Below are 13,263 nucleotides of genomic sequence, written 5' to 3'. Positions count from 1 at the left end.
GGTAAAAAGGATTTAGGTTTCATTGGCAGTTGCTTAAAGATTGTAAAACTCCATCCTTGGTGATAAATCTAGGTGGCGGTTTTGAAAGAGGGGAAAATACAGGGGTCAAGCTACAGAGTAAAATATGAAAAAAAAATATTCCAAATCGGTATTTATTATCAGTGTACACAAAGTTCAAATTAAAAAGTTAAAAACATAGGCCCTGAATTTTTAACATACGTATGTTAAAAATAGGTAAACCGTTTTCCATACACAGATGATGATACAGTCAAATGACCAACACTAAAGCAGACCATACACATACACAGAGGCCTTCCTCTGCGGTCAGTTGTACAAGATTTATGGTAAACAAACACCCCCAGGCATCCAGAAACCTGTATAGAAATGCTCCTGATGCTCTTCTCTCTTGTATTGTGTGGTATGGTATTGATGGTTGCAGCAGGCCATGAACAGCTTCACATAGCGACTGCACTCACACAATTGTCTTCATTTGATATTCTATTCTGAGGCTTGGTTTCCAATGTTTCTGGGTGTGTTTCATCAAGATTGTAGAACTCTATTCTTGGAGATAAATCTAGATGGCGGTTTGGAAAGAGGGCACAGGGTGCCTTCCCTGTGCAGAGCTGCCTGGGCGAAGCGATGTGCAGCCCAGTTCTAGGCAGGCTTACTCAGAAGCAAGCACCCTTATATACAATGGATAAAAATGCACAAAGAGCCGCCTCAATAAATGGCTCCGTCAGAGGTTTGGAACCCTGTAGCTCTTTTAACACAGCATGAAGTTACTGCATACTAGGTAAGTAAGTGGAATGCTAGACTAACCGGTATATGTGTGGTGTGGCAAGAAAAAGATGAATGGCACTAAAGGGATTCTTCGTGCTCTCCCAGAATGGGAACTGATAAGAGGTGAACAGTAACTAGTAATGCAAGTATAAACCATATGTTGATTCATGCCAGTGCCCTAAAACAAGTGCACAGGCTGCTCCTGTGTATAAGATCTGTTGCGAGTCCTTGTGTATGCCACTTCCCAATAAGATGCACAATAACCAATCTATACACTATTGTTTGTTGAATGCCTCAGCTGCTGACTACATTGAACTTCACTGTGTAATCCGCCTTGAGTCACCAAGAGAAAGGAGAGCTATAAATAAGTAAATAAAAATAAAACAACCAGTGCTGGGCTGCAGAAACATTGACGGCGATTATGCCAATTATCAGGAACATCAAAGTATGCTTCAATTTCTGTAATGAGGTTTTCTTATACTGGTTTTTCGTTGACCTCTTGCTCTTTGAAGATGGGCTGCTGGTCCTCTTGTACACTGCAGTTCTGTCGAGGGATTCTCGACATTCTCATGCTGTTCTGGGATCTCACAGTTACACCAGTTACAAAGGGGCCTGAGTACCATATTTATGTGCTGCAGTTGCGGCTTGGAAATTGGCTTCAGGCTCAGGCCTCTGAACTCTAAAGCACACCGGAGCTGCTCTGGTCTTTGCCTCAAACTCAGCCTTGCAAAAAGGATCTCTCCCACCTCCCTCTTTTAAGGAGCAGTGGAGCTTGCTCTGGAAACAGAACTGCTGCTCCTGCATCACTTAGAAGGACTCCCTTGAAAGAACTCCGCAGCTCTCCTTACAAGTGTCTGGTCACCACTCCCTGCCCATCAGCCATCTTTTGTGGGAAGAATGTTAAAAGCAACGCAGCTCTGATGGGGGGTGGGGGGGTGGGGGGAGTGGATGCTGACACATTAGGAGGCTGGCCAGAGAGCAGGAGGCAACAGCAAGAGGACACGCATGGCAGGCTGGTCTGCTGGCCAAGGCCAAATGCCACCGGCGGCCTGGCTTCTCCCAGCCAAAGAGAGCCAGGCCCTGCAGCTCTCTCTGCTTTTGGGGCTCAAGGATGTGAGTTAAGGTACTTAAGGCCTCTTCACATGCAAAACTATTGAGAGCTCCAGAGGCTTGATGTGGTTCCTAGTAAGACATAGTCAGATGTAACATATCTGCATTATTGGGGAGATTTTAAAATCTTGCTTTGTTAATTTAAAAGCCAAAGTCAGTAAAACTGTATAAACATACAACATCAAAAACACTCCCTGATAAAAATCAGCCATTGCACCATATATTTTTTAATGTCATTTATAGTCCACCTTTCTCACTGAGACTCAAGGCGGATTACACAGTGTGCGATTAGTACAGTCAATTTCAAGGACATTTCCATAAACAATGCCATTTGGGTAAATAAATACAATTTACAAAGACATAGCATTAGTAAGGATCCAATACAGAGTTGAAGAAATGCTGAAACAGAACATAAGCAATTCTAGGGCTGACGTTAGACAACATGAAGCACAAGTAGTATACAGGAATACATATTCAAAGCAGCAGATAATATGTAAGGCAACATAGTGATGAAGTCACCTAACTCATTCGTGAAGCATCTGAGAGCCCCTCCCTACAAGACAAAAGCCTTTTTGAATAATTTGGTTTTGCATCATTTGTGGAAAGCCAGAAGCATGGGGGCTCTTCTGACCTCCTCAGACAGGCCGTTCCACAGGGTAGGGGCCACCACATAGAAAGCCCGTGTGCGGGCTGCTGTTGATTTCGCCCATGTGCAGCCTGGCACCTGCAGGAGATCCTGTTCAGATGAGCGAAGCTGCTGTGGAGGAACATAGGGAGGGAGGCAGTCCCATAGGCATGCTGGGCCAAGGCCATGAAGAGCTTTGTATGTGATAACCATTACCTTGAACCGAGCACGGTAACTGATAGGTAGCCAATGGAGTGAGGGCAGAATGGGTCTAGATAGACTCCAGATGGTGCCTAAAAGACTAGCTGGAGCAGGAGAGGAGCACCACTTCCGGGAGACTGAGGCATCCAGGCTGTGTCTTTGACTAAGATCTTAATGGACGGGCAAGCACAGAGGGCGGCAAGTGGTTCTTTAGCTGCCAACCCCCAGACCATTTAGGGTCCTGTATGCAAATGCCGCTGCTTGGAAACAAGCAAAATGGCCTTTATTGGAATCAGTTCTCCTTTTTAGAGACTGCGAAATGGTCACTGTTTGAAGTTGTTGGTTTTGCTATTGCAAATGGAATTCTCGCCTAAAGCATCTGTGATGCTCAGTACAATCCTGAGAACACTTTCCAGCCACTGAATAGACCTGAATAGGATTCTGAACAGTATTTTTTTAGGATTGTTCTCCAGTCTCTTGTAATAACCATCCTTACTTGGGAGTAAGGTACTAGTAAACTTGACTTCCTTCCCCAGAAAGCTGTTATCCGGAGTGTGCTCACTGGGGAGTAAGTCTCCTTGGGAGAAGCGGGAGTGATAACGTCGCAGAAAGGGTGGCATTTATAGGTGAAACCAAAATCTTAACTGCATGGCATGGAAAGATGTAATGGCTTCAAGTCCAGATTTTGATGCAAAAGTTCAGAGCAAGAGGTGTCAGTTATCAAAGTATTAAATAAAAGAAATACTGTAAAAGTGTTAATGTTTTGATGATGTTTGCGTTTTGAGTAAAAATATCCTTAATTGGGTTTGCCTGTGTCCTTTATAAAGTTTATATCTCCAGTAGCTGGCATTATATTTTGTGGTACACATGGCCTGATGTGACAAAATGACAGGTCAGATTTGACTCTTGTAACAAATGAGCTTGACACCCCTGTCACAATACGTGTACCAAGTTCTACATTTCCAGTTTTACAAAATGTGCTGCTGGCCTTGTTATGGTTGTATGAGGCAGTTTCTGCACGTAGAGCACACTTCCTTTTCTTTACTACAAAACCTTATGAACTAATAGGGAAGCGGTGCCGACCTCAGGATGCATAAATCTGGAGACCGGAGCCAAGAAAGGACCAGGCGGACCTTCCTCCTCCCTCAAGACCTGGCTGCCCTTCCGCTTTCTCCCGGCCGGGAGCCTCGCCGGCTCCAAGTGTGCAGTTTGCATCGACAGAGGAAAGCGAAGAGCCGGCGGCAGCTCACGAATACGGTTGAACCCGCCGCCAGCGAGGAGCGCGCCCGGAGGGACGCGCGGCTTCCGGGTTGGGCCACAGAGGCGGCGAGGGCGGAGCGGCCGCCCTGCCCCGGAAGCTGAGGCGGCGGGCCGCTCTGGCCCTCCAGGCGCCGCCGCGCCTCTGTGGCTTCCACGTCGGAGCTCCGCAGCGGCGGCCCGGAGATGGCGGCGGCCGAGGAGGCGGGCGCGGCGGCCGAGCCGCTGGTGAGGCCGGGAGGGAGGGAGGGAGGGAGGGAGCGTGGAGGGCCGGGGCGAGGGGAGGGCGAGGGGGGCCCCGGGGAGGGACGGAGGGCGGGCCCCGGGCCGAGGGCGAGGCGGCGAGGGGCCCCGGGCTGGGCCGGGCTGGGCCGTGCCGGGCCGCCCGCTGAGGCCTGGGCGCGTTCAGTTCGCAGGGCTGGCGGAGGTGTCGATCTCGGAGGGGATCCCGGTGGAGGGCGAGATCGCGGTGCCGCTGCGCTCCGGCCCCGCCGACGAAGACGCCTCCACGCTGGACGAGCCGGTCCGCGACACCATCGTGAGTGGCCGCCGGGGGGGGGGGCGGGCCGCGGGGCCGAGGAGCGCCCTGGCGCCGGGGCTGCTCGGCCCGCACCGTCGCGTCCGCCTTCCGGGCCCGTCGAGGGGCGGCCCGTGGGGGCGGCGCGGGGCTGGGGGGCGTGAGTGAGTGAGTGACGGGGGGGCCTGTCGGGCTTTCAGATGCGGGACCTGCGCGCGGTGGGGAAGAAGTTCGCGCACGTGGCCTACCCCAAGAAGAGCAGCGCCCTCCTGCGCGACTGTAGGTAGCGGGGCCCGCCGGGACCGGGGGCCGCTAAGGCGGCGCTGCGCTGGGGCGGGCGGGCGGGGGGGGGGCGGCCGGGCTGGGGGGCGTCGAGAGCGGCGGCCCTGCGCGGACTGCGGGCGGGAGGGGGAGGGGAGGCGGGCGGGGGGGGCGGGCTGGGGGTCGCCGCTTTCAGCCGGCGCCGTGTCCCTTTCTTTCCCTCCAGGGGACTTGTGGGGCCCTTTAATCCTCTGCGTCCTGCTGGCCCTGTAAGTCGCTCTTCTTTCCTTACTGGGGCGGGGGCGGGGCGGGGGCGGCGGTGCCGAAGAGTAAAGGGAAAGCAGCCCTCCTTGCGTGGCTTGTCCGGCCCAGGACCCACCTTTGCAACGTGTGTCGTTGCTGTTTGTACCAGTAGAACAGCGTTTGAGTGCTTCAGAGCAGACTCTGGACTCTGATCTGGAGAGCCGGGTTTGATCCCCCACCCTTCTGCTTGAAGCCAGCTGGGCGCCCTCGGGCTAGTCCCAGCTCTCTCGGAGCTCTCTCAACCCCACCCGCCTCCCAGGGTGATTGTCCTGGGGATAATAATAGCACACTTTGTAAACTGCTCTGAATGGCATTACATGGTCCTGAGGGGCAGTATATAAATCGAATGTTGGTTATTGTTATCTGCACTGTTCTCTTTCATTGCTGACTTCAAAAGATGTGCCCTCAGCTGGCTTGGCCTTTAGCAGAGTTGGTGCTGACTCTTGCTGCAAAGATATGCCCTTAAATGGAACCCTGAGGGACAATAATCACACACTTTGTAAACATCTCTGAGTGGGTGTTAAGTTGTCCTGAAGGGCAGTATATAAATTGAATGTTATCCTGATCAACAGGAATAAAGCAAAATTAACTTATCGTCACAAAACAACCACATCAGGATTCCCTTATTGTGGAAGTTGTTCTGAAGCCAAAGCCTCTTTCCCTTAGCTTTCAGGACTCTTGTAAACCTAAGTTGGGACAATCCCATTTTAGTTGGCAGCTCACCAGGGCTTCCCCAGTTACTTCAGTGGAGGGAGAGATTCTGGGAGCGAGTGATATCAATATGAAGCTCTGCCTGCTGTTCTTCGTTCACCAGCCTGCCTTGCTCTCTTCTCTGCCCTAGAATGCTGCAGGGAAGATCAGCTGACAGCACGGAAGACAAAGGGCCGCAGTTCGCAGAAGTCTTCGTTATCATTTGGTTTGGAGCTGTGGTCATAACTCTAAACTCCAAACTGCTTGGAGGAACCATGTGAGTTCTTTTTGAGTGGGAATAGCAGCAGTTCAGGGTCTTTTGGGGGGGGTCATGGGCCCCCTTGAGAATCTAAGGAACACAGTGGACCCCCCCCCCTCTTCCCAGAAGAATGAACACGAACACATACAATGTTTACCACACAATTTATTTTAATTAATTGCCACTTCCTAAAAAAAATGAAGTAAATCCAAGATTGTGTAAATAAAATGAAATGTAAACTTTAATTCTGCTCAAAAGTAAATTTGAATGAGAAGTCTACTGTTTGGCTTGGAAGGACGTTGAAATTGTATTTGATGTCCAGTCGGTTTCAACTTTTCATTTGAATAGCAACAAGTGCTGAAAACCCTGGCTTGCGTAGGTACATAGTAGCAAATAAGTTGTAAGAACTAGTCTGGAATGAAAAAAATTACAGTGAACACTTGAAAAGACTAAATGCTTACCTTAAAGTTCACCGTGACCCAATGTAAACAAAGATAGATGTCGATAATCCTAATGGCAGGGGACATTTTCTTTAATCCCTGTCAACGGCATAACATGGCAACAATGACGATTGTACATTACCTGACTGTACAATAGTATCTCATAGTATCTGAAATAATGCCTTAATAACATAATTTGACATGAAGATTTTTTTCACAAAGACAATTTTCAAAGTAACAGGAGGGAAATTGAAGAACACGGTTTTTGCACCCAGTGCATGGACTCATCTAGGGATCCATGTATCACAAGTTAAGAACATTTGCCCCAGTGCGATTTTTCTCTGTGGAAAGTATGTTCTATGTAAATGGAAAAGGCTGTACTCACATGGTGGTTATCGAGATATGTGAATAATCACTATGTAGAATCTTTTGTCAAACAGTTCTACAGTGTATTTGGGAAGCAGTAAGAAATGCATGTTTGTGTGAGAGAAAGTCAGCGTGGTAGAGCAATGCTGTACTAGGAGCAGGGAAACGTGGACCCCCACTCCCTGCGTAGCCATCAACCAATGGGGAGAGGGGCGTGGATTCTCTCAGCCCACTAGTCAAATTGTTGAGGATAAAATTGACAGAAAGGGAAGAGTGATATGCACAGTTCCTTGGAGAACGGGTGTGATAAAAACGGAATAATGAATAAGAGCCACTTGATGTAGTTGTATTATTTCAGGTGGCCCAGGGTGATGGGTGCTGTTTGAAGAGAATGTTCAACACAGATCTCCCTTGGTGCTGAAAATGTGCGGATTGGGCAGAAAGCGACTGTGGCTCTGTTGTGCCTCTGACTTGAGGAGAGGAGTTCTGTAGGTCAGGGCTGGCTCTCGCTCTCTTAAAATATTTCCAAATGGCAGTTGTAAATTCTGTGTAGTTTCATTTGTACAGGAAAGAAAAATATTTCCATTCCTCCTGGTTTTCATTTGCAATATGTAATATCTGCATGTAATTGTAAAATACTTAATGCTCGATGACCTCAGGTTTACTGTGTGGAGTCAGACCATTTCTGCTGCACAGAATGTCAGTTTGATGCCCCAGTGAATACAGAATTTGTCGAGCCCGTTGGCCTGGATGCCCTGCATCTCCCTGCAGCCCAGACGCTGAGCGTCTTTCTCTCCTGCAGATCTTTCTTTCAGAGCCTTTGTGTCCTGGGCTATTGCATCCTGCCGTTGACAGTGGCTCTGCTGGTATGCAGACTGGTGCTTCTAGCATATTCTGGGACCATCAGCTTCATTGTGCGCCTTCTAGTGGTGATGGCTATGTTTGGCTGGTCAACTCTAGGTAAGTTTGAGGTGGGGGTAACCTGGATCATCCCCCATTCTATGCATGTAATCTGGATCAGCCCCCATTCTGTGCGTGTAGGCACACTTTTACAGCAGATAAGTGAGACTCTTTACCTGGTTGCTAGCCGGGAACCTCACTGGTGGGGGTGGGTCACAGTGCTTTCTGCTCCCAGGGACCAAATTTTCTTCTGCTTCGTAATTCTTCCCACAGATTATGCACTGTTTACTTGAAACAGAAGGACCAGGAAATGTTTCGGATCTTATTGCTTATATAGGCTTTGCTTGTTGGACCCGTGTTTGGCCAGTCTTTGTTGGCTTTCGTAGATTTCCTGCTTGGGAGGAGTGTTCCTGTCTCCCTCCACAGGCTGCCCCTTGCTCTGGAAAGAGTTCTCCTCTTTCAGTAGTTCTTCCTGCAGGGCACGGCTTAGCCCAAGTCGGCTTTCTCCGGATAACTTTGCCGGGCCAGTTCTGCTCCATGTGCAAGTGATGGTTTGGGCAGCTGCTGCTTGGTGCACGTGAGGATGCGGACGGTGCTGCCTTTTGGGGAGCCGCGTGGGCTTTTCCCTCTTGAAAGCCAGCCAGTCCTTGTCATGAATGGAACATTCCCTTTCTGTGGGCTAAGCTGGCTGAGGAATGAGGCGGGTGCAGAGGCACGAGTTACTGACAGGAGGGGAATGCCTTTATGCACAATTGTGGCCAAAGCTCTCGGAGGAATTTTTCCCTTATGAGAAAATACATCCGCTTGATTTTAGAGTAATATTTTTAGATTGTTGTAGGCCTAAGGGTCAGGACTGTTTGCTTTATTTATTTTAGTTGCTTAAAAAAAGCAGGGGGGGAAAGACTGTAGACTTATGGATGACAAAAGATTAGTTCTTGTAGCCCAGATTTTTCTGGAAAGAAGTCTGCTCTCTTCCCAGTGGCAAAAGAAAGCGTTTCCAGGCACGTAGCCCCCATTCTCAGGTACTTGTCCTCTGAATTCACAGGAGGCTTCAACTGAGAGTTTGCTTTTGTGTATGGAATTAGTGTTAACTCCAAGTTTTCTTTCTGTGTTCTTTCCAGCCTCTACAGCCTTCCTGGCAGATAGCCAGCCCCCGAATCGCAAGGCCCTGGTTGTGTACCCCATCTTCCTTTTCTATTTCGTTATCAGCTGGATGATCTTCACCTTCGCTCCTTAGGGAGGCGTAATGAGCACAGAAGTGCTTTTGTGGCAGTTGGCTCTGTCCCCGTGCGGTCCTCTAATCGATGTTGATAGTATGTGTTGTGGGAAGGCAGAAAATGGGATAAATCTAGGAATTACTCGCAAATTCCTTGTTCTTCTGTGAAGCAGTTTCTTGAATGATGCTGACATCTCCCTGCAGAGTATTTCTTTTGTCCTGCTGCTATAGTAAATGCCCACCAGGGGACTTGCCTGCCCCATTTGAAGTATGCTGCAGCTTGAAGGGCAGTTCCAGAGAATCCTGTCTTGAGCTACGAAGAATGTTGATGAGGTTGATATCCAACATTGACCAGCTTCCTGGAATTCCAGTCCACCCTTGACATTTTACATTCCATAGAATGTCGCCTTACACCTTTTTAAATGCAAACATTTCAATCCCTTCATTGTGCAAACCACAGAAAGCTATCTGGAGTTGGTTAGAAGGTGTCTTGTTCTTTCACCCATTTTAGTTCTTCACCAGAAAATCTGGTGTTACTTGAGGCCCAGCCAAGCTCAACAGGAAAGCTTGCTCCAGAAAGCCAAGATCAGATCACAGCCTGAGCGTAATGCATTTAACATGTTTTAAGTCTTACAAGTTCATGGGAACAATACCCTTTGCCAGTTGTCTTGATCACATGCAAGGTACTTTATCAATGAAGCATTTTGTCCTGAGAAAGATGGTGGGTGCTGGACAGTGACCGTTGGGTGCAAACACAACTGGAGACTGGCAGTGAGTTACGACAGAGGAGATTCCTGTCTTTCAGAACACACTGCGCACGGGCTCCAGTACTTAACACTGGAGAATCCAAGGAGGCCTTGGGGGAAAGCAGTCCTTATGAAAGGTATGGGCTTCTTGGACTTGCTGTAAGGATCTAGTTCTAAATGAAAATGTGTTTGAATGGGGGCTTCACATCAGTGAACTGGTCTTTCTGACATGAATGCATTTGTTCAGTTCCTGTGTCTTTTGGAAACTGTTAAATGAAAATGTAACTGCTGAAAGAAAATGTGAAAATATGTATCATAAGAACTGAGGAGGGAGCTATATAAATTATTCACTGAAACTCTATGTGCACATAGTTTAATCCTGAATTCTCTACTGAGCTCTTGCCAAAGCTTGGAAAGACACACACCCCTCCCAGATTGGTGCTGACTGTAATCTGCTGACGTCAGCAAAGAATGGTAGTCAGGCAGAGACGGTGAAAGAAGCGGCTTATTCGGAACTGCCCATTTCCAAATGCACAGTGGACTAGCTTTGCACGCGTTTTTCTGTTCTGTATGGAATATCTGGTGAGAGCTTACACGCCTCTTGAGGTTTTCTGTTTAAGTTCCACACAATGCTGAGTAAATTAGCTGTATGATGGGACAAAAGGAAAACTGACCTTCCGTTTGCATCAAATTTGAAAATAGAATAACCCTGGGGGGAAAGGTAAGCATTTGAAGTGACAACTTGGGAAAGTGGCCTGCATTTTGTGCCCCCAGTTTCTGAATCTTTTGAATTGTAGCAGTGTAGGCATTTGTTGCCCAGCATCGCAATATTGGCCATATGGAATTCAGTGGACAGCAGACTCTGCCTACTGTCCTCGCTCGCTTGCACCTGTGAAGGCAAACTCTCGAGGTCCTCGTGAGCAGAAATCAAAACAGGCCTTCCTTGTGTCTGTACAAGTTCCAGGAGGACTTTTAAACCAGTCCTTTAAAGTGCCGCTCCTTTTAACATGCATGAGAGGTCTTCTCATGAGAAGCTGAGCCTCCGATCTGACCTCTGCTTTAGAAGAACATTTCTGGGTCATCCAAAGACACGAGAACAAGACTGACGCAGAGGAGCCTTGAAAATTAAACTGCCCGTTTTGTGTTTGTCTAACCTGAAAAGAGCGCAAATCCTCATTTGCACTTTTGTTCTTCAAGGTGACTTGTTCTATCAAAATTAAAATACCGCTTTTTAGGGTTTTCTTTGTTCTGTCAACATAGTAAGCCTCCTAAAACAACATACAAGGATCTATTTGCAGATTGATCAGTGAAAGCCATTTTCATATTATGATCAGATTTACTGGGCGTGTGTAGGATCTGTCGCAATAACGGCCTCTCACACAAAGTTCCATATGACAGCTTTTCTCACCAGCTCTGTGTAAGGACTGTTCACATACAGCTATTCTGGGTGAGCTGATGGACGTGTACACAGCAAATGAACAAGTTTATGGGGAGAAGAGGGCAGAATCCCTCTGGCCTCCAAGTGTTTCCGGTTCCAGGGGCAAGAGGGGAGTGTAAAATAATTGTGCAGTTCATAGAGTGTGGCAGAGATCAATGCGGACATTTTAAGTCCTGTAAGCACAATCTAGGATTTAGACTGCATGTACTAATGCTGTACAAAACAGCAAAACTGACCAAGTAGTTTGTAGGAATAAGAGTCGTAACAAATGTGTGGCACTGGTAAGTCCCTATCTAAAAGCAGAACTTAAGCTTTAAATGGTTTGTGTGTGTGCATTACCCCTCCAGTCACTCTTCTGTCCGTTTCATGTTTGCTGTGGCTATATAAAAGATCTCTTTAAATGATAGTTTTGATGTTGGGCTTCACTGCTTGCATTTATGTAGGCAGGATAAGTCTTAAGACTTTAAAAATTAAAATCCTAAGAGATGTGTGGTGTAATACTAGATCACTTTTAAAGGTATTTCCCAGCTGCCTTCAAATGCTGAGATTTTACACAATACAGGTCATATGCCTTAAATCAGCCCTTACTGTGGCTTTGTACCCCTGATGTGGTGGAATGTACCTGATGTGGCCAAAGAAGATCTATTGGCAAATGAGAAAATGTGATGAATTTTCTCTTGAATTGTCCCTCCTGGAGTGCATTGACTCTACGATCGTTTAATAGAACATCTTTGTACCCATTCTGTTCACAGTCAGGCACTTTGCATTAATTTATTATATTTATGGGATGCTTTATATGAAATTATACTACTGAGGAAGGCCCTTTGGAGGAAACATGGCTGGTTCTGGTTCTATACATATGGAGAAAAATGTACAAATAATACCTGTATATTTGAAAATCGTCCATTTGAATACACAGTGATATGGCACCGATATGCTGAACCACTATTGTTTTTAGCTATTTATTTTTCACTTGTGTTTGATTAAATTATATACAGGTCTTAAATTTTATTTGTATTGCTTTCAAGCTTATGTTTTAATTTGTTATTTTAATGGTGATAGGAGGGAACCTGAATAGAATTCTTTTTAATATAGAAGTAATTATTTCAGGCATTCAGTTTATCGAGAGAAGTAAATTACTCCTACTGGTTTATACCCAGCTTAGTGTAGTGGTTAAGAGCAGCAGGTCTCTAGTCTGGAGAATCAGGCCGGATTCCCCACTCCTCCACTTAAAGCCAGCTGGGTAACCTTGGGTCAGTCACAGCTCTCTCTGAGCTCTCTCAGCCCCTCCCACCTCACAGGGTGAGTGCCATGAGGATAATAATAGCACACTTTGTAAACCGCTCTGAGTGGGTGTTAAGTTGTCCTGGAGGGCCATATATAAATCAAATGTTGTTATGATTACTTTTCTTGACAGAAAGTTAGCCATAAATTGCAGTGTATTGTCTTGTGCCATTCTTCAGCATTATGAGTTGAGAATTGCAGCTGAGTATTGGGTAAAGAGGCTGGTCTTTAAAGTCGCACCTCAGGTCTTACTGTTCATGTCTGGTTATCAGAAAAATGAGATTGAGCAGTGAAAGAGAACATGTTTGTCTGAAACGCGACGCAGCTGGAAGCAGGAAGTACAGAGAATTTGGTCATGTTTTAATTAAAAGATGCATAACCTTGTGCTGGAAGACGGGGGCTTCTGAGACAGTTTACGGCATGAAAGTCAGCAATAAATGTGCTTATCGATCAGATGACCTTAAAAGAGATTAAATTCATGGAGGAGGCGGATGTCAGTGGCTGCTAGCCATGAGGACTGGAGGAAAAACAGTGTTTCACTTGCCTGTAACTGTTGTCCGTCTGGGTCTTCATGCAGGCACACATTGGGGGACTGTGCAGCCGCAGGCCAGCCACCGGAAAGACTTTACGAAGCTCTTAGACAGTAGAGGGTGCTTTCACACCGTAACACACATGCATACCATTTCCCACCGCGTGCCGTGTTGCTGGGCAGAGCAATCCCTCTTCCCTCAGTTTCTCCAAAGCTGCCGCAAGTTAGCCATGCACCAAGACTCTCAGTGGGGTAGGAGGGAGGGAATGTGTGCCTGCATGAAGACCCAGACAGACAACAGTTACAGGCAAGTGAAACACTGTTTTCGTCTTCAGTCTTCA

The 13,263-nt window shown here is 47.2% G+C and overlaps 1 protein-coding gene across 1 annotated transcript; it reads left to right on the top strand.

Moving 5' to 3' along the window:
• Window positions 1–4,095: 4,095 nt before the first annotated feature.
• On the top strand, window positions 4,096–12,115 carry YIPF6 (Yip1 domain family member 6). The gene is made up of 7 exons (XM_054996010.1): window positions 4,096–4,201; window positions 4,383–4,511; window positions 4,691–4,769; window positions 4,978–5,020; window positions 5,896–6,021; window positions 7,612–7,769; window positions 8,831–12,115. The coding sequence occupies exons 1-7, from the start codon at window positions 4,160–4,162 to the stop codon at window positions 8,944–8,946; spliced, it is 693 nt and encodes a 230-aa protein (XP_054851985.1). The 5' UTR covers window positions 4,096–4,159; the 3' UTR covers window positions 8,947–12,115.
• The last annotated feature ends 1,148 nt before the right edge of the window (window positions 12,116–13,263 follow it).

This window comes from Eublepharis macularius, chromosome 13 (assembly GCF_028583425.1).
Source record: "Eublepharis macularius isolate TG4126 chromosome 13, MPM_Emac_v1.0, whole genome shotgun sequence".
NCBI classification, from domain to species: Eukaryota; Metazoa; Chordata; class Lepidosauria; order Squamata; family Eublepharidae; genus Eublepharis; species Eublepharis macularius.
Note: the sequence above shows the minus strand (reverse complement) of the source record. Positions and strands in the feature narration are given on the sequence as shown.

What these genes read in the sequence shown, in the direction of transcription:
- YIPF6 (XM_054996010.1), top strand. Translation starts at nt 4,160, where the DNA reads ATGGCGGCGGCCGAGGAGGCGGGCGCGGCGGCCGAGCCGCTG. An exon ending in CAGCGCCCTCCTGCGCGACT is followed by an intron (nt 4,770 to 4,977) that starts GTAGGTAGCGGG and finishes CTTTCCCTCCAG; the next exon opens with GGGACTTGTGGGGCCCTTTA. An exon ending in CTCTGCGTCCTGCTGGCCCT is followed by an intron (nt 5,021 to 5,895) that starts GTAAGTCGCTCT and finishes TCTCTGCCCTAG; the next exon opens with AATGCTGCAGGGAAGATCAG.